Source organism: Manihot esculenta, chromosome 1 (assembly GCF_001659605.2).
Source record: "Manihot esculenta cultivar AM560-2 chromosome 1, M.esculenta_v8, whole genome shotgun sequence".
NCBI lineage: Eukaryota > Viridiplantae > Streptophyta > Magnoliopsida > Malpighiales > Euphorbiaceae > Manihot > Manihot esculenta.
Genome location: NC_035161.2, coordinates 21764509 through 21786676, shown reverse-complemented (window position 1 = coordinate 21786676; position 22168 = coordinate 21764509). Strand labels below are relative to the sequence as shown.

Below are 22168 nucleotides of genomic sequence, written 5' to 3'. Positions count from 1 at the left end.
TTATCAATATCATTACTGAAATTTCTTTTGCAATCTAAATACTATTTGATTAAGGACAAAGTATATTTTTTACAATTAATAATTCTAAATATTCGAGATCAAATAACCTTAAAAATATTCCTTGCTAATTAATAAAAAAAATTAAAGCAACATATGCATATAACAAACAGGGAAAGGAACGCAACATGTACGCACAAGAAAAAGAGCTGACAAAATTGTTTTCTTATCTAAGGATATAAGATCTTTCATTAATAAATTAAAACTCTATTTGTTTAATTGAAAATATTTTCTCCACATAAATAAATTTAAGGCATACTATGACTTTTGTCTAAGCGCATGGTAACTATTAGACGATGCCGAAGAAAGCTCATAGATCGCCGAAAACTAGCAATCAATTATCTGTGATGATCCAACTGTGGACCATGATTTTGGAAGATGTGTTGGCTATAGAGAACGCTGAGGAAGCGTTGGTTATGATAGAGTGCTGTAAGGAGGAAGTAATGTGCCCCTTATATGAGTTATAAGCACTTCTCATCTTTGAGTTAGACCTGTCCCAAATTTAATATGGTATTAGAGCTTTCCTATCGATGTTGGACCTTCTATAAATGTGTCACGCTCCAATGTGGTCCTGAAACTGAGGGGTGTATTAAATTCCACATCGGTTTGGAAAAGGGGTAATGTGCCCCTTATAGAGGCCATACACACTCCTCTCCCTTGAGTTAGTTTTTGGAATGAGTTAGATCTGACCCGAATTTAACATGGTATCAAAGGCTCCCCATCCATATTGGGCCTCCCATGAATATATCACAATCCAGTATGGTCTTGGGTGTGAGAGGGTATGATGAATTCCATATCGGTTTGAGAAAGGGGTAATGTGCCCCTCATATAGATCATAGGCACTCATTCTCTTTGACTTAGTTTTTGGAGTGAGTTAGAGCTGACCCAAATTTAAAAGGGAAAAAAGAATACAGATGATGGTACTGATGCTGATGGGCTAGTAGTAGAGGAAAGCAAGGAGAAGGAAGAAGGGAGTAAGACTAGGGAGAATGAAGAGCGTGGAAAGAAAGAATATCAAAATATGGGAAAGAAATGGGTGGATTTGTTTCTGAAGAACCGAATGAGGCAACCAAAATAAGAGTTGAAATATGTCGCTCTATGCATTAGGGATGGGAAGGGAGTGGTAAAATTCCACTCACAAGAATTGAATGAGGAGAATAGCGAATGGAGCAATGCCCTAATTAGAAGTGTATTTGGATATGCTCCAAGATTTCAAGGTATCGAGAGGTTTGCCATGAGTAAGTAGAGGCGATATGGACTGACTTCAGTGCATCTAGTCAAAGACAATATATTCACATGTATTTTTTATTCAACTAAAGGAAGGAATAAAGTGTTGAAGGAGGGCCCATGTACCTTTGATAAACGACTGTTGTACTACTTGAATGGCAACCAAGGCTTCATATGGAATTAGGGCAATTCAGAGGCTGCCTATCTGAGTACAATTTCTAGCGCTTCCTTAGGAATTCTGGTCTATGGATATGTTAAGCAGAATAGGAAGTACACTAGGTAAGTCTCCTTTCTCTTATCAATTCACTATTGATAAATCAAAATTGGGTTTCGCTAAAGTTTTGATTGAGATGGAACTAAATGGGAAATTCCCTGAGGAAGTAATTCTAGAAGATGAATTAGGGGAACAATTTTTCCAATGAGTCATGTATGAATGGAGACATGCAAGATACCAGAATTATGGTTAGTTTGGATAGGAGGAAAGGGCTAGCTATTGGCCCAACAAGAAGGTCCCTATGAGTGAACAGATATGGCAAGAAAAAGAGAAGAGGGAAAAGAATGTGGAAGATAAGAGTTGTGAGGAAAAAAAGGGGAGAGACGGAAGAGGATGGTAGTAATAAAGAAATAGAGCAAAGGAATTGTACAAGAGCATGAAAAAAGAAAAAATGAATCTGCAAGAGAATAATGGATGGATAGTAGTTAGGAGTGGAAAAAATAAAGGGAAGGAAATTATAAGGATTATTAATCTAGGAATGGGTCAATCTTGTAATAAGAAAAAGCATAAAGAGGATGCAAGGGTGAAAGGAGATGGAAAGAACTATAGGAAAATTACTAAGCCTTTGGATTGGGGAAAATAATGGCATCTTAGAACATTAAGAGTCTCGATGACCCTAAAGAAAAACGAAATGTAATCTCTGATTAGAGGCACAAATTGATGGCTATTAGCTTGATTGAAGCTAGAGTTAGGAGTGAGAATAAGGATAAAGTGATGCAAATATTAAGGATTTCAAGATGGGAAGTGATTGATAATTACGGGGTGGTGAGACTTGATATGATTTGGATTTTATATAATCCTTTAGAGGTGAAAATATAAGTAGAGGTTATAATGCTAGCTAATTCATTGTAAAGTTTGTAGTGTCCCACATCGATTGTTTACAAGAAAATTGATGGGTGGGTTTATAAATAGTTAGCAAAAGAACTACTAAATAACTTGAATTAACTATTTTGGGCTAAGTAGAAAGTGGGTGTAAAAGTTATTTGGGTCAGTTTGGACTGGATTATTACAACTGGTATCAGAGTAATCATGGTTTAGAAAATTATGCAGAGTTAGTGGGTCTGTGAGGAAAGGGCTACCGCCCGAAACACTAGCAAACCACAATACTCGAGGTACGATTCAAATATGGTTTGAATTGTTCAAGATGACTTTAATGCCATTGTTACCGGTAATGAAGGGATTGTTTGTTAAATCAAGCATGCTTAATTATATGAAATGAACTTCTAAAGGCTAAAAGTATAACTATGGTAAAGAGTTGTTCAAGCTAATTTTAATGCCATTGTTAGCAACAATAAATGGATTGCTTGTTAAATCCAATGTGCTTAATTATATGAAATGAACTTCTAAAAGCTAAAAGTATAATTTTAGCAGCTCAATCTATAAATAATGAAAGTTTAAAACTAAATTAAAATATGGTAAAGAGTTTAGCAGTTTAAAGTATGAATATGAAAAGTTTAAGTAAAATTCAATTCTAGCCCTTCATTTTCTTCTACCACTTCATCCTAGCCATCCAAATGTCATGTAAGGACTTAAAGTAAGATGAGAAAGTAAAATAAAAGGGTTGTCTTCCTTCTTTCTACTTGTGGTTGAATTTTTTCCATGGTTAACCAAAGATGAGCTTAGCTTTCTTTATTTTCATCAAATTGAAGCTAATTTCTTCATAAAATAAATTATTCTCTTCAACTAAAGTTCATCATTAGACCAAGAGTAAGAAAATCAATAATAAATTGAAAGATATGAAGAAGAAAAATTTAGGATTCCAAGTTACCAAAGCTTGAAAATTAAAAGTAATGAAAGAAGATATTAAAAAACACAACCTTGGTAAAAGGATCCGTGGAGAAAATTATGGCAGAATCTGCAAGACTTTTCCAAGAAATAGTGGGCTTACTCCTATTTGGGCATGTGATCATCGAATTTGCCTCTTGCCAGGATCATCGCCAGTGGTAGTACGTCTAGTACCCACATCTGTAAAAGGATGAGGTTGAGAAACAATGTGAGATTATGTTGTGCTAAGGTATAATCTGTCCTAGCCGCTCTCCCTTTTCTTCTCTTGCATTGCTTGTAAAATAACATGATGACTCATGGCAGTTTTGTATTGATTATTGTAAACTCAATGCCAAGATGGTAAGGGATAAATTTTCAATACTTGTGGATGAATTATTAGATGAGTTTCATGGGGTAAAATACTTTATTAAACTAGACCTGCAATTCGGATATCATTAAATCTGGATGGATGCATCGAATGTAGAAAAAATAGCTTTTCGCACCCATTACAGACATTTTGAGTTTTTAGTCATGCCTTTTGGCTTTACTAATGCCCCTTCTACTTTTCAGGTACTCATGAATAAAGTTTTTCAACCCTATTTATGCAAATTTATACTTGTCTTTTTTTATAATTTTTTAATTTTTAGTGGTTCATGGGAGGCCCATCTCATCACATTTGTCTAATTTTCAGCTTGTACAAGTCCACCTTCTTTTTCTGAAACAATCCAAATGTTTATTTGGTGCAACAAAAGAGACTTATCTCGGCCGCATTATTACTGAACAAGGAGTGTGTGTTGATGACAGTAAAGTTGCTGCATTAACTGATTGGCCAATACTAACAATTGTCAAGGCTCTCCGCAGATTTATTGGATTGGCTAGATACTATAGGAAGTTTATTAAAGATTATGGGCGCATTGTTGTGCCTCTCACCTCTTTGTTGAAAAAGAATAATTTTCATTGGATTGGTGAAGTTTCATCTACCTTCTGCCAATTAAAGGCTACCCTGCCTCAACCCCTATTTTGGCCCTTTCGAATTTCGACTTGGAATTTGTGATTGAATGTGATGCATCTGGAGGAGGGATTGGTGTCGTTCTTCAACAATAGAGCCATCCTGTTGCTTTCTTTAGTCGGAAGTTGGCAGACCGGCATTTACAACTGGCAGCTTATGAATGGGAATTAACTGACTTGACCAAAGAAGTTCAACACTGGTGTCCATATTTATGGGGTAGAGTTTTCTCATTAGAATGGATCATTTTAGTTTTAAATATCTATTGGAACAACGCTTAACTACCTTTCCCCAACAACATTGGATTAGCAAGCTCCTTGGATTCAATTTTCAGGTGGAATATAAGGTAGCACTTTAAATAATGTGGCTGAGGTGCTATCTCGGTGTGATGAAGTCGATGCCACCTTGATGGCCATTTCCCAAACTACACTTCTCCTGTTTGATGCCATCAAACAAAACATGCATCCAATCCTGCTCTTATTCAGTTACAGCAGCAAATAGGCTAGGGCGAGCTTGGGTGCAATTGGCTGGTACGCAATGGCATTATTTTCTTTCACAACAAAATTTATTTACTGCCCACTTCTCCATTAATTCCTTCTATTATTATTGCGATTCATGAGAGCACTCACAAGGGCAATTAAAAAATGTTGTAAAGACTATGTAGTGATTTTTACTGCCAGGGGATGAAGGCAATGGTTCAAGAATTTGAGGTATCGTGTTCTGTTTGTCAGCAACATAAGGCAGAGAATTTGTTTCGTGCTGGTTTGTTTTGCACATGCTTCCTTTCAACATATTTTTTGTTTACATGGGTCGGCAGAATCGATTGGTAGTGACAAAGGCTCCATTTTTACTAGCACCTTTCGGAAAGAATATTTTTGCTTGAGTAGCACAAAGTTAGCTTTCTCTTCTGCTTATCATCCCCAATTAGATAGGCAAACCGAAGTAGTTAATCGTACTATTGAAAGGTATCTCTAGTGTTTTGTGGGCGACAAATCCAAGAATTGGGTTCAACGGCTTCCATGGGCGGAATACTGTTATAATGCATCTTTTCACTTAGCCCTTCAATCCATGCCTTTTTGGGTTGTATATGGCAGAGATCCTCCTCATTTATTTTCCTTCGCAGCAGGGTGTTTGTGGGTTACAACTCCAGATCAGACATTGCAGGACCCTGATCTAGTCCTGAAGGATGCTGGGGTTAAATTAGAACAAGCAAAAGCTTGAATGAAAACTTATTATGATAAAGGTCATCGTGACATTAATTATGAGATTGGTGCATGGTTTTGGGTGCGTTTATACCCCTATCGTCGTCTCACAGTCACTGGGCATAAGGGACACAAATTTTCTCCCAAATTTTATGGGCCATTCAGGGTTGTTCAGCGCATTGGGATAGTGGCATATAAACTTGACCTTCTCTCTTCCATGTATTCATTCAGGGTTGTTCAGCGCATTGGGATAGTGGCATATAAACTTGACCTTCTCTCTTCCAGCAGAATACATGCATAATATTTTCTCTGTCTCTCTCCTCAAGCCCCTTCGGAGATTCCACCTTTGCCGCCACTAGTTGATGGTCGTGTCATTCCGCAGCCAGCAAAAGTTCTCCAAATTCATTTGAATCGTGGCAATTGGGAAGTTTTATTTGCATGGCATGACTGTCTAGACTCCAATGCCACCTGGGAATCTGTTTTGCACTTGCAGGAAGCTTATCCGACATTCGAGCTCGAGGACAAGCTTTTCGTCTAGGGAGGAAGTGATGTTGTGGATGCCTTCAAGGGAAAAAGATACCAGCACTGTAAAAAGATGGATTAACAGCAGTACAGCAGTAGAGATATGTTTCAAGCTGAAATGTTCGAAAAGTTATGCTTTCAAGATTAACGGATGGGGATAAAGGGATAGATAGGATTTTACACTTAGTAGGATTTAAATTGTCCTTTTAATTCAGACTTCTGATGTATTACTATATATATGGGGTTCTTAATTCAAAAAAAATCATTGTCTAAATTATTTACAAATCACTTGTGAAGTGAGATTCCTCCTAAAGGGTTTTAAGATGTTGAAGAGTTTCCTCCAACGAACTACTATTTAGTGAAGAAAGGGATTTGAAGAAGGAAGTGATTTCTCTGTCAATCGTAGTGTGACTAGACCTTTAGCTCGCGAGCTTAACACAGCTCCATCATGCACCATTATCTGAAAAGTACGGATAATGAGTCCATTACATGAGGCTTAGAAATTTGGAGCCACCTGAGAATGTGCAGGCCAGATTTTTCTTTTTTTTTTTTTTCTTTTTTTTCATACATGTTTTAGGAGCTGTTTTTTCCTTGTTGACGTCCATTAGTGGGCTGGGTCTAATCAGCCTTTAACGTTTGGGGTTTGTTTTTGTAAGGGGAAGTCCTCTTGGCATACATTTGAACCTCCATGTAATTTGGACTTCCTCTTAGGGTTCACTAGTTTTATTGTCTCCCTTGAATTTGGTGTTGTGCTTGTGTTTTTCATTGTTGGTTGCTTTGTTTGGATACAAGGATCCACATAGCCTCTTATTATGTGTGATTTGGTCTTATTATCAAGTGGATTGGGTACATGTATTCAACCCTTTAATGCTGTGGGTCTTTAGGTCTTGTATTTATTTAGCATTTTACTGTCAACGAATATTTTCTGAGATAAATAAAAAAAAAAGTAAACACATGAACGGTTATTTAATGTAATGGTAAAAGTTTAAACTATTAAAATATGGTTTCATTCCCTTAAACCTTGTTTGGAATGTTAAATTTTAAAAAAATTAAAAAAAATTCTTTTTAAAATTTTTGTATTTGGCAAAACCAATATTATAAGAATTCAATTTTCTTGAATTATTGTGAAAATTAATTTTGAATTAAAAGTAAATTTTATCATAATTATTAAAATTTTGCAAGAAATTATTTCACTTAAAGGTTATTTATATCAAAATTACTTAATTAGCCCTTTTTTTTTATTTTTTTATTCTTTATTTTCTGCTTATTTTAAATTTATTTTTTATTTTTAATTAATAATTACTCTTTACAAAAATTATTAAAAATATAATTTTTATATTTTTAATGGTAAAAAATTATGTAAAATTTATATTTTAAATATTATAAAAATATTAATAATGTTTTTTCAATTAATATAAAAATAAATATTTATGTCTAGTTTAAAAATAATAAAAATAATGAATAAATTAAATCAATTTAAATTTTATTATTAATTTATCTAATATAAAAGATATTAATCGAATTCTACATTTAGGTTAATTTCAAATAAATGAATTATTTCATGAATAAAAATAAATTCAATTTTATTAATAGAATTCAAAATTGCATACCAAACAGAAACTTAATGCTAAAACAATAAAAAAAACTCAAAATATATGGTACCTTTTCCATATTTTGTACTTGAAAAGACCACCACAATGATAATAAATTTTAAATTCAGGAGACACAACAACCCCCTACTTGATGTGGACCCACGTTGCTTTACTAGGAATACTTTCATGGCTCACAAACAACTGATAATATCCTGGTGGTGCAAGTGCTGGGGTTGCCGGTGTATTGACATGGACAATGTAGTTGTTTCCGGCAGCCACATTTTCTACACCATTATCGTCCATAGCCAAAACCAACAACCTCTGATTCATAGCAAAAGAATGTGTAGTGAAAGATGGTGCCACCATTGTCACATAAATGTTTCCAAGGCTATCTTTTTCCTTCAACTGAAACCTCAAAGAAAATTTCTGCTTGTAACCAAGACTCGCCCCTGGATCTACTGCAGTGATTGATGGCCTGGAAGTGTTTGAAGTGAGATATGGTGGATAAAACGCTTCGAGGCTTAGTTCTGTCGGATAGAGTGCAGTGAAGTTGTAGTTCCTATTAGGATTGCTGCCGCCGACCAAGACTCGACCATCTGATAGCAAATGGGCAGTTGAATGATAGAGACGTGGAATGGTAGACGGACTCATGATCTCAAACCTGCTAATGTTACCATCCGTAGGTGCATTGTGCCTGTAGAGGAGTGGGTTTAGCACTGGTTCTCTTGCAGCATTCCAGCCACCAGTTCCTTTAGCAGCACCATTTATTATGAGCACATCACCTGTCGGCAAGATTATCATGTCACCCATCACTCTATTGATAGGCATTTCCTCCATTTCCCAGATAGGATTCACGTTGGTTATTACTAACCGACCGCAGGATTTTGATGCAGCAATAAATTCTCCTGCATCCGCCTTCTGGTTTGAATCTGGCAATGTCCCACCGCAAATAAAGACTTCTGCTTTTGGGGTTACGCTAAAATTGCTGTGGAGTTTAAGAGGAAGCAAAACTGAGGAGCCAGTGCTCGGGTAGTTGCGCGAAATGCCTCCAGGCATGACAGGATAGTTTTTAACCACTTTGTTGTTGACATAGTCAAGTAGAATTGCTCGGTCATTGGCGAAAATGAAGAGATTTCCATCAGGAGAAAGGTGTAGGAAAGGGTAGAGATTGTTTGGAATCAGGGGAGAATATCTGGTTTCTTTCAGAAAAGGAAGTTGGTAAAGAGTTTCATCAGAAATAGAGCTTTTGGGGATGAACTCGTAATTGAATTGATATCTCCCCCCAACAACAATGAACTTATTCCCGTCAGGTAAAACTTGATTTGAAGCATACCATCTAGGCGAAATTAGACCATGTGTATCCTCTACCCAGTCACAATCTGCGCAGGGCTTCAAGGACCTAACAACTCGTTCTCCTAGCCTATATCCACCACTCTGCACTAGCACACCATCTTCTGATATTGCCCCTGAAGAGCACCATGTATCAGTGAGAATGGTGAGCGGTCGAATATTTCTATTGATAGAATCAAACTCCACAGAATGACAAAAGCAATCAGCGTCTTGTGATTGGCTCATGCACTTGCCCTCCGGTAGAGAAAGATTTGATGGACCAAAGTTTGTCCGATCAAACATAATAATCTTATCGTTGGGTAACAATTGCATGTGCATTGCTGAAATTCCAATGCTTCTCTTCAACATCTTCCATCTTCCTTGGTATAATTTCCCTCCAATTGCTGAAATGAAGAGGGAAGTGAATGCGAAGAGCAGCAATAACAAGCTTCTTGTTTCCATGGCTGCTCTGGTATTATTATCATGAGCAGTAGGCCAACTAGTTATATTGACTTGAAAATCAAAAACCATTAAGTAGCATTAAAAGCCTATAACTTTAGCTACTGACGAAAGTTAATCCTTTTGTTCCTGTTTTCCAAAGTCAAGTTTTTTTTTTTTAAACTGATTTTTTACCTTTTTAGACTTGCATACAAAAAGAAAGTTAAGATGTAATCAGATTTTGCATGTTTTATTTTATGCATATCAGATTTTGCACACCAAAATTAAAATAAGATAAATATAAAAATGCAAATAGAATTAAAAGGCAGTGTCTCTTCTGTGCTTAATAGTGTAATTTTTGGAAACAGGAAAATTTATAATTAATGACTGCACAGAACTCGTCCATCTTAGATCTGGGTGGGTGGCTCAGATCCTTAAAAGGACTAGACTTTATTGGTTGTAATTGCATGGCCAACACAGAGATGGAGCTTTAAATGTGTGAACAACCATGAAACATTACTTCTACCATGAAAGCATTTATTTCGTTTGTGGTGGAAAGCAATGGCCCAATTGTCCAATGCATGTAGACATTGTGAAATCATTAGGGCCCATTTCTTTTCAGAATTCAAATGAGGGAGCAGTGCGCCATCTCCCCACCGGTCCTTACTTAGGTGCAATATTTGCGCTCAGTATTCTAATACATTAAGGTACTGGCCCTATGGTAAACAGTAGAGGCATATGTTTTCCCATAAAAATGAAGGAAAATTCACTGGCCTGTGTATATGAAATAGGTTCATATTGAATTCCATATCGATTTGAGATAGAGGTAATGTGATACATGTAAAAGTCTTGATCATTTCTTTCTTTTAAATTAATTTTTGAATAAGTTAAGTCTAACATAAATTTAATTCAGTATAGTTCTGAACGTGAGGAGGTGTGTTGAATTTTATATCGATTTGGGACAGAGATAATGTGCATTTATAAGGCTATTAGGCACTTCTTCCCCTTAATTTAGCTTTTAAGTGAATTAAACCGACTCAACGGCCCAAATAAGGCCATACCAAAATTTTCCCTTTAAAGGGCTAGATATCCAAGCATTTATTCAACCAATATATAGAATTAACGATGAAATAATAATCGCTAACTAATAAACATATAAAAGAAACGAAATGTAACTACAACTTATTTGATTTATTCAATTAAGGAAAAGTGCATTAAGCCTAATCAAATACAAGAAACCTTTGGAAATATTATAAGTTAAACTCCTTAATTAGTGACATCATTTTATCAAAGCACAAAATTAAATCCACTATTAGACCTTTGCACTAGAAGAAGTTTGGTTTGAAAGAAGATTCTTAGTGGAGTCGCTAACCTGTTGCAGGGTATTTCCAGTCGTCAGGCAAAATTTTCAATGAAAAGAAAGTGAGAAGTTGCCATTTTGATTTTAAAGAGAACAAAGAAATTCATTTAATTTTGATTTTTTTAATAATAATTGATTCAGAGATTTAAAGTTTAAGATCTTTATACTTGTAGCGAATATATTAGACACTCCCACATCGTTTCTAAATAGTATAGACATATTTAATGTTATGTTTATAATAAATTAATATGGAAAAATGTGCAATGAAATTAGATCTCATTGGTTTTTTTGTAAATAAATAAAATATTTTAATTTCAGAACACATAAATGTTTTATTCACCAAGGTGAGTCAAATACAAATTAATATAAGTAATTGATTCAAGTTTCCTCTGTGGTCCCTTTGTATCTCGATATTCTCGCCTTTTCCTCTTCCTTAAATCTAATTTCTTCTTTCCCATTCTCCATTGAAGACGATTTGCGTCAATTGACTATCGATGAAGAAGAAGATATTGTTGTCCCTATTAAGAGTTCCAGAGATATTCCGATCGTCACTTATGATTTCTATATGGTAGCGATGTTTCTCACATACAATCCAATCAATTTTCAGAATATGCAGACTTTTTTTACAGATTTATGGCGGCAATTCTCGAACAGTTATTGCATTGAAGGATTTGGTTCCTAGTTACAAGCCGGACATTTTATTTTTGATGGAAACAAAAACTCTTAGTTCTCGTATGGAATTTTTTCGTAATTTTTTATATTTTGATGGTTGCTTCTCAGTCAATAAACAGTAATTGGGAGGAGGCATTTCGTTAATGTGGAAGAGTCATGAGTCTGTTTCTATGGTTGACTTTTGTTCAAATTTTATTGATTCGGTTGTTTCGAAAGGTAATGTTCAATGGAGGTTTACTAGTTATTATGGATTTCCGAAATTGCAATAACGACGTCAGTCTTGGAATCTTATTCGAGTTTTATCTCGTAGAAGCTCTCTGCCGTGGCTTTGTTCGGGAGACTTTAATGATTTATGCTCGAGAGATGAGAAAGAATGAGAATTATCTTTGCCAAATTATCTTATACAGGGATTTAGATAGGCACTTGAGGAGCATTTTTGCCAAATTATCTTATGCAAGGATTTGATTTTGAATGATTGTAAATCTTTATTAGATTCTAGAACTGATATTTTTGTTAGATGGGTTCGTCGTAATGCTACTCTAACTGCTCATACTTTGGCTAGAGAATTTATCAGGTATAATCGTCTTTCTGTTTGAAATGATATCCCTCTTTGTTTGATGAAATTTTATTAATACAATTAATAGTTTTGCTTTAAAAAAAATATAAGTAATTGATTCAATGAGTTTTGGCCTAATTTAATTATAGTGTTTTTTAAAAAATTATAAAAACAGATTCACAGTTAAGTACAATCTTGAAATTATTTAAAAAGGATACCAAATTTAAGAAGTGGAAAATTTTGGAAATAAATAATTATAATGCTTAAAAATTAGAACGTGACTATAAATGTGAAAATAAATTTGCATAGAAAATTAGATTTTGTTAAAAGAGATTGATCTGGAATCATGTGTGAAACAAGCTTTAAAAATCAAACCTACTGAGAAATGAATTTAAAAATTCAAAGGCTTAAGCAAGAAGTTTAATTTTATTTTAAGCTAAAATAAGATGAAATTGAAAAGTGACACTTGCTAGATTTGTGATTTATAAAACTAGTAGAATTCTCATTCCTAATTAGGAGTAAAAGATATGTTCTTTAATATGTGGAGGTCCAGTTAGAATAGATAGTTTATTTATATTTTATTCCTAAATTGAATGATATTATTAATTTGGTTAGAATTAAATGGTTTAATATTATAAATAGTAGTCGATAGAGAAATTATTTGATTTTGTTATTGTGGTAAGTGATTTTACCCTAATTAAAGAGAGGGTCTTTGCCAATTGAAGAGGACTTTTATCCATCATATAGAAAGTAACTTTTGCTCGGTATATAGTGCAGTCCTGTGCAGTAAGAGAAAGGTTTCGATCTAAGGTGAAAAAGTGTTTTACTCATATAATTGAAAACACTCTTTATAACATATAATAATATAGTTATAGTAAATATATTAGGTTAATAATTGATACTACGTAATAATCGTCCAAAATAAGTCATGAGCTGTCACCTCAAGACAGGACCACATGATAATGATCTGATAAGTGGAAAACATAATCTATCTCGAGGAAAGGAAGACCCGGACACCTTCACACCCGGTTCATCATTAATGACTCGCTCTTCCCTTAACAAGGAGAGTCTTCACACTAAGTTACTGTTATCAAGTACAACCCAATGTATCTCCATTACGTTTATAATCACGATATTACCAACCTATTAGCTGTCAATGTCTCTTATCAAATAGCCGGCCATATTACTGTTGGATTATCGAAAAATGCTATATTTATCTCCACCTTTTTACAATATAAAATGAGAAGGATCACAAAGGTAAATGTACGTTATTCTCTAAAATCCACTCAAACTCTAAACAGTTCATTGCATTCTCTCTATTCCTCAGTATACTGACTTGAGCGTCAGAGTGACTGCCGTGGGCACCCACCATTACCTCACATTCTCTTTCTTGCAGGATCAACCAATTTCTCAGCCTAATCTCTGCAACATTATTTGGTTCTGTTGCCGGAAAGTCCCTTGAATCCCCTCTATTCATTTAGATTACATCTGGTTTCCTACTCATTTTCTCGAAAAGAAACCCCCCTCTCCTTTCACTCCCTAAATGACCGGTAGTTTGCGAGCTGCTACTAATATTGCAACAAGGGGGCTATCGTTTCTTCTGCCCCTGACAATAGAGAAAACACGCCCCCAGTGGTCAATGAAGCAGACCTTAATAATTTAAACAACAAATAAATACTTCAATACATCCAAAGGCTGTAGGCTACCCTCGGGTAGTATAAGACTCGGGAAGAGGCATCAAACATGGATCTTGGAAGAAGGGAAGACGCTTTTGTAGACATCCCAAGGGCTCGATTGTGATAATAAAGCTGTGATCAATATAGCATAAAATCTAGTTCAATATGACCGAACGAAGCATATTGAGATTGATCGGCAAAAATTAACAGACGATGTCTTGAACTTAGTTCATGTGACTTTCACTGGGCAACTTACGGATATGTTTACTAAAGGGTTCAACAATAGAACCTATCATAATATGATTTGTAAGTTGGGCATATGCGACATATGTGCACCAACTTGAGGGGGAGTGTTGACTTATTTACTGATTTCTAATATGATTTGATTTGATTACGGATTCGAGGTATAAATTAGGATTCTTAAATATCTTTGTAATTATTTTAATTATTTACTTCCTATTTAGTTGTAATTTTTTGTGCATAAATAGTCATATAAATCACTTGTAAAGGGGTGAGATCATACCAGCACTAATGCACCAGATTCCATCAAAACTCCGAAGTTAAACGTGCTTGGTGAGAGCAGTACTAAGATGGGCGATCTCTTGGGAAGTCCTCGTGTTGCACCCCTATTCTTTTCCATTTCAGAAAAAAAAATCACTTATAAAGATCCAGAGGGAAATACAAGAATGCTCTAAAATTCTTTAATAACCATAAGGAAAATCGCCTTATCTGGGAACCCAAAAATAAGGGTCTCTTTTGAGTAAAATCTTTATATAAGTGCTTGCTATTCTCCTCGTGTGATATGGGTCATTTTATGCTTTTTTTTTTTTTTTGCTTGGTCTTGTTCCTTTAAAAGTGGAAAATTTGGTTTGGCTCATATCATGGTTGGTTATGTACAAATAGTTGGCTCCTGAAGTTGGGCATTATTCCACCCATCTAAAGTCTTTGCCCCAGGTGTGGCACATATGAGGAAACTATCTCTCATATTTTCTTATTTGGTAATTCATCTTAGCTTATTTGGTCTTGATTCTTTAAGTGGTGGAGTTTTCGCCTCTGTCTTCCTCATTCAATGTCTCTGGTCCTTGAATGGAAATCCATGGCTGCGAGAAAACTTCAAACTAAATTATGGCTAGTTGTTGCTTATGCTATATTATGGTCCTTATGGCTGGCAAGAAATGAGAAGGTCTTTGAAGTTAAATATATATACATCTTGATGTTCCGTGTTCCCTTATTCTTCACCGTGTCTGTGTTTGGATGAAAGCAAATGACTATTCTTTTCGTGTTACATCTCTTCTATCTTCTCCTGATGCTATCATGTGTTTGTCTAATACCTCTTCAGTACCTAGACCTTACCTAGACCTTACGTTTTTTAGGATAAACCTGAATCCAAATGGATAAAGTGGAATATGGATGGGTCAGCCACTAACAAACCAAGACCAGCAGTGATTGGAGAGGTCTTGCGAGACTGCAATGGAAAGAAACCTTTGCATTTTTTGCATGCTCGATTACTGCTAATGACTCTAATTATCCTGAATTACTTGCCATAGAAAGGGCTTTAAGTATTCTTACTTTGAAAATAAATGTTGGAAGTTCAAGCTTGGCATTCTTCTGGAATTAGATTCTAAGATTTCTATTTAATAGGCCTCATTTGTGAATAATTTTCCACGATCACAATTCAATTTCAAATCTTTCCAAGAGTTTTCTTTCTTTATTCTCAACTATATCCCAAAAGAAACTAATTGGATAGCGGATGCATTAGCCAAGCAAAGCTCTTATAGAAAAAAAAGATATAATTGCCTAGTTATAATCTTTTGATATTCTTTTGATGGTTGTTGATCCTTTATTTGCATGTGTTAGTGTAAGAATTCATTTTTTATGTGCAAGTCATATGTGGTCAAAGTCTGTTATCAAGGCTTCATGCCTTTGAAATTGTAATGTTGTACCTTAGGTCTTTTTCTACCTTTCTTGTTTTGCTTCGAGGTTTGTTAGGTTTTTGCACTTATTATGCAAGCACCTGAATTCAGTTTAGTTGATTGGGTTTTGGATCAACGGCGTGTGCCATACTAAGTTTTTTTTTTAATTATCTGATAAAATTCTCCCTCATAAAAAAAATATTAAAATAACGGTAAAAAAATTTATTACCAAAAATATAAAATTTACTACTATAAATTTATGATAGCAATATATAGTTATTATATATTATTATTATAAAATTATAATCATAAGTATTTTTCAATAAAACTATGGTTATTCTTAAAAAATAATTATTAGTAAAAATAAATATTATTGGAAATTTTTTTTTATTAATGTCCATAATTTTTGTTGTTGTTATGTCTTTTTTATATATCGCTGATAACAATTATTCACATTGATATATGCTTTATATTATAGCAGTTAATTTTAATATTTGTTAATTGTATATATGAAAAATTCAAGGACTCATTTAGAAGTCCCTAAAATGGAACACAATTATGAAATTCCATAATAATTGACTTAGCCAATTACGCTAACTGAAACCAAATAGAACTTATTGAATAAATATTTTAGGATACTAAAAAATAGAGTATTAGCATATAAGAGAATTGTTAGCTTTTTTAATCTTCATACAAGCATTTAGTAGGAAGATTATTATACTTAACTACTACCAGACCAAACATCTACTTTGTTATATGACAACTTGGTCAATTTTTAATTCATCCTACTACAGTTCATCAACAAGCCGTAAAACATGATTTATGCTACATTAAGTCTTATCGTAGTAAGCGTTTCTTATGTCCTTTAACATCTTGATGATTTTGATTGAGCAAGATGTATTAATACAAGGAGATAAATTTTCAGTATCAACATGTGGTGAATCTTTTGTCAGCCAAAAAATCAAAGAAATATTGTATTGTTTCTAACTCATTCTCAGAAGCACAATACCATATACTTATTGCAATGGATAGTCTATCTTCTTACTAATCTCCATATATTTCACAAGTTGTCTATCAATATCTAACCGTCTTATCTAAACTTATCCAAATAATTTTTAGATTCATTTTCTATTTGACGCAAAATAGCTAATCAAATATTTTATAATTTCTAAACTAATAAATATATATCCCATTTTAACGACAATTAGTCTCACTATAAAAAAAAAATTTTATAAATAGAAAGTTCTATATATGTGTAAAGAAGCAAATTCCATTAGTAACTGTAATTACAAATAGATGAAGTCTGTATTTGTAAACTGTTTGTAATTTTTGTTTCTGTAAACCTTATTTGTAATTTTCTTTCAAAGGGATCGAAAAAGTCTATTGTTTGTCTTATTATTTGACTTAATAATTTATAATGACCAAATATAATTTATAAATGGATCCTTTATTATAAATGAAATTTCTGTTTGTGATCCGTTTATATTATAAATAGATATACAAATAAAAAAAATATGTTTGTACTGCAATGAATTTATAAACGACCATTTCGTTTGTATCACACAAAGTTCTCTCAATCCATTACAATCCTCTATCACAGACAAAAAAATCTATTTGTGATCTGTTTATATTATAATGGAAATTCTGTTTGTAATTTATATTATAAACGGAAAGTTTGTTTGTTGTTGTTTTCAACGTCACAAAATAAATGGTACATCCATTTTTAATTTCAAATATTATATTTGTAATTTTAAAATCAACCAATCATTTCAATATAAATGATAATAAAAATTATTTTTATTTTAATATAACTAAAATCTAAATACTAACAATAATAAATAAGAGGCAATTATTCACAACTAATAATAATTATATATTTCAATAAAATATGCTAATAAATTGTACATATCATTTATTGATGTAATTTGCTGAAGTCAAAGAACCCATAAAATTATATCCACGTCTAATGATCTATTCTCAATTAAAAAATATGCTTATTTTTATTTCTCGGCTAGAAAAATCTCAATAGTAACTCGATCAAATTTCAATGTTGCTTAATAATACGTATATTTTAATCTAAATTACTACAACTACTAAGATTCAACAAAGCTTTATCTCTGGCACATAGCTTTTGCAACTTCCATTGACGGCACTACATCAACCATACGCATGGTCAAAGAAAAATCCCTTCGCTTCTAAAATTAATTCAAAGAAACAGATACAAGAAATGTTTTGCATGGCAAGCTATGTGTTGCAGGGCTCCAAAGTTGCTTTCATTTGTTGGAAAGAATTGTTGTGTGGCAACTAGTGGTTACAGCACGAGCATTGAAATAGAAAGCATGGCATTTATTCACTAAATATATTAAGGCAGCTGAGCGCTAAGAAATAATACAAGACCTTAGCTCTCTGGTTACGCCTTACAGGCTTAAGGAAAGCAAGCATTAGGTTCCCATCCTTGTTTTTCTAAGTCTCTCTGTGATGATAAATGCTAGCTCTAGAGATTGAGAAGCATTAAGCCTCAGGTCATAGTGTGTGCAATAGCGGAGCCCAAGTCATTAAAAGTTAATGTTCTAAACTCACCAATGCACTCGGTCACATTTTGGGCAGCCATCTCTACGTGAATTCCTCCAGGGTAGCTTCTTTCTTATTCATGGACATCAAAGAATTGCTCTAACCTCAGCCTGCAAACACATACAATATCATCAACATTAATAAATAAGGTGTTACAGTAAAAAAAAAAAATAATGTTGTACTATGTTCATTCATGTTAACAGTTTATATTAGGACATTGTCCAAGATAAGAGGTGAGAGATATATGCACAACAACCAAAGAAGATGAGAGAGACATGGCTCCAATAATCAGGATTATTCTACTTAGCTAAATACTTATAAAAATTATTAATATTGGTTGTGATATCTCACCTACCAAAAATTATTAGTTGACATTATTTGGCACTAAATTACCATAAAATTTCAATACTTTGATGGAAACCAACATCAAACTGGTCTAAATGCTCCTTCCATTTTAGAGAATGCGTAGGATGCTCTTGCTTGTACAAAGTGGGAAATTTCATGCATCAATGTGCTTATATATAAATCAAATACACATGTTACATACAACTCCTCTAACTGAGTCACTCCCTAAGCCTTTACATGCATTCCTGACAACGAAAATTTTCTCATGAGCCAATGTCAACTTGATTAATTGTTGATAGGATCTAGAATCCAAATATCTTAGTGCAACTTTTGGAAGCTGAAACCAAGCAAGCTGAAAAGTGACGCGGAGAAAATATATCCTTCTCCAGCTAAATATATCATTTGACTTCCTAATCCTAAGCTACTTCAACAATGGAGGATATAGAACATGTAAAAGAGAGATTTGTAAAGACAAATTACTTGATCAACTAAAACTAAATATGTCCCAACTGAATGTTCAAGCAAATAAATAAGTGGTCAAATTGTTGATTGCTAATATTTTCCTTTCTGCAGAAACTTGGGTGACATGTTTGCTTATTAAACGTTAATTATCTTTGGCCAAACTTCGCCCTTCAAAGCTAATCAAAATGACAAATTTTAGTAATCTGACATTTAACATGTTCTCAACCAAAAAAAGGAAATAAGAAGCATCTCTATTTATGAGCGAGATCATAATAACAAATGGAGACTTTTTTCTGAGAAATTAGAACAATTATTGAAAATTATGAGCATTGCATTATATTTCATATGCACAATAATTTTTCAAACTGCAAATATATTGTGAATTAGAGCAACATCAAATTGGTCTAAACTTCATCTGGTTTCAGTATTATTAGATATCAATTCCATCGGTGAAGAAACTAAAGATACAACAACAAACCTAATCTGAATTACAAGATCACTCAACTTCAGTAGAATTTTCATTATTTTCCAAAATCAACAAACATTGAATCCTACTTTGCAGGAACTAGAACACGATATTCTTGTAGCAACCAAAACATAAGGAAATTATAAGTTAAAATAGATGGAACTATGGCAACCAAGAAAGAAAATTAAAGCAAGAAATCCAAACTAAAAACAAATGGAACTGTGAGAACCAAAACAAGAAATTGATTCAACAGCCCAAACTATAACATAGAACCCATGAATATAACATAAAACCTACGGGAACTATGGAAATTTTCTTACTAAGATAAATATTAGTAAGCAAAGCTTACCAATTTTGTCATGGATACAGTATCAGGAGCACATCACTTTTTCAAATCAATCTCCGGAGTAATTGATTCACAATTAGAAGCAGCTGAGGCTCCCAATCTCTCAGCAACTAAGACTTTCAATCTCAACAGCAAGTGAAGCTGGAGCTACGAGGTGTTGAAGGCCACCGGCATCGCGCGGATCCGGCACCGGGAATGATCAAAAACGGCCAGAGAAGCCACTGCCTTGTGCGTGTGCTTCCTCTCTCTCTCTATTCATACTCCGTTGCTGCTACCACTATTTTCGGTCATCGCTCCTCTTCCGGTGAAGCTCGTTTCCGTTGATGGTCAGGGTGGTGGTCGGTGGAAGTAGAAGAGAGAGAGAAGAAAGAAAGAGAGAGAGTGGGAGAGCGCAAGAGACGTCGTTGTTGATTTCATGTTTTGCTCTTTTTGCTTAATTTATCATGTAAAATTTCATGTTAATACTTAATTTTTTAAAGACAACTTAAATCAATACAAATTATTTAAAAAATTAATTTATTTGATTCTCAAGTTAACTCTCTTAATTTGTTTATGTCTATTTAGTAAATAATCACTTCAAATAATATTGTTGTTGTTTTATAATTTAAATTATTTAATATTAAATTACATTCAATTAAATGAATTTAATAATTCAATTTATTATGATGATGTAGGTAATAATTTTTCTAAAACTCTATGATATAGACTACTAAAATTGAAAACAAGAAAACTCCCTTGTATAATAAAATAATACAATAGAATGAAATTAGTAATTTATGAACTAATTATGTATTGCTAAAATTTAAAATATTATTTTAAATTAATATAATATAATTATATTAAAACTCAACATTATTATTATATTTATATTATACTATTTATTAATAAAATAATAGCTAATAAATTAACAAATAATAAAAATAAATATATTTTATATCATTCTCTTTTAATATATATATATATATAATATTGCAAAGATTAGATTGATGACGTGGCTGGAATAAAGTTACACTGTCATTGGCCAGATCTGCAAGAAAGAGAATGTGAGTTAGAATAGAGTTACGCTCAAATCAATATATTGAAGAAGACAATACATTGAATTGCTTAGAACTGGAGTAGTATTCAAGAATATCGTATCATTACCTTTGTGATTCCCTCTCTTTTATATTGTAAGAAGATGGAATGAATATAGCATTTTCTGAGAATCCGTGCGATGATGTAGCCAACTACTTGATAAGGAATATCTCCAACTAATGAGTTGGTAATTCTATGAATACATGCGTAAGGGGGATACACTGGACTAACCCTATTTAACGACAACTTCATGCCAAGACTCGTCCTATTGAGGGGAGGGCGAGTCTTTGATAATGAGTCGAGTGTTAAGGTGTCCGAGTCTTACTTTCCTCATGCTGGACTGCATTCTCACTTGTTAAATTCCTGCCACGTGACTTTATTCTATGGTGACAGCTTATAGTTTACTTTGAGCTATTGTTATGTAGCATTAGAGGTCTCCTTGCTGGTCTTCGATTCTTCATATTCGATGGTGGCAGTTTGCCTTTTTGGTTATGTGGTACGATTTGACTGGCCTTTTCCGTTTGTGTTGTTTTGTCTTCCCTTGGCCATAATGGTGGCCTCATTCTTCGAGCCATATTAAAAACTTTGCAGGCTATACCACTGTATAAGAACCTTCATTTCTCTTTTGCATTCACTTATCATCTGTGGGAGACATGGATGAGGGTGCTTTCTTTTTTCTTCTTGAGAATAACCAGATCCGTGTGGAGGATATCATTATGGTCTATGATGGGCAGCTAAAGGCGAGTCTTCATGAAGGTGCAAGCATACTGCTTACTTCTGAGAATTTCAACCAATCCAACTATAACACCTTTTCGGCACTACGACCCCAAGGGGAGGAGTTGGATTATGCAAGATTGATTCCGAGGTTCAGGCTAGGAAAGTAGTTGGAGAGACAGCCCTTCGTACTGCCTTTCGAATGACGTCTTCCCAGACAATGAGATTGTGTGAGAGGCTGAGGGGAACCTTGCCAATTGGGTCTTTCACTAATAAAATTTTAAAAGATTCTGATGTAATAGAGACTTTCCTAGGTCTCTTTTATCCCCTTGTAATCTTTTGTAATGAAAATGCATATTTTGTACATTTATTTGGGGGCATAAATATATCCATCTTGTGGGTTTAACGTTCGCTTTTAATCAAATATATTTTATAGAATTTCTACAAAATAGGATTAATACCTGGGCCATGGTCTGACGGACTCTCGCCTTTGCACCATAAAATGCCTTGGGCGCTTTTTAAAATAAGAGGCTTTCACCGAGATATTCACCTTGATTTTTAGCAATAAGACTCACCTCATCAACATTAACTTTTAACTGGCA

The 22168-nt window shown here is 33.8% G+C and overlaps 1 protein-coding gene, 1 long non-coding RNA gene and 1 pseudogene across 2 annotated transcripts; 1 reads left to right on the top strand and 2 right to left on the bottom strand.

The window, feature by feature from the left end:
* Nucleotides 1–7609: 7609 nt before the first annotated feature.
* LOC110623361 (aldehyde oxidase GLOX1) lies at nucleotides 7610–9519 on the bottom strand. The gene has a single exon (XM_021768277.2). It carries the CDS (start codon nucleotides 9502–9504, stop codon nucleotides 7789–7791), a length of 1716 nt encoding a protein of 571 aa, XP_021623969.1. The 5' UTR covers nucleotides 9505–9519; the 3' UTR covers nucleotides 7610–7788.
* Nucleotides 9520–14184: 4665 nt separating this feature from the next.
* LOC122721868 lies at nucleotides 14185–14302 on the top strand (annotated as a pseudogene).
* A 3456-nt stretch (nucleotides 14303–17758) lies between these two features.
* LOC110621315 lies at nucleotides 17759–20195 on the bottom strand. The gene is made up of 2 exons (XR_002488960.2): nucleotides 19782–20195; nucleotides 17759–18269 (listed from the first exon to the last, which is right to left on the bottom strand). It is a non-coding gene; the product is annotated as an uncharacterized LOC110621315 (long non-coding RNA).
* Between the last annotated feature and the right edge of the window lie 1973 nt (nucleotides 20196–22168).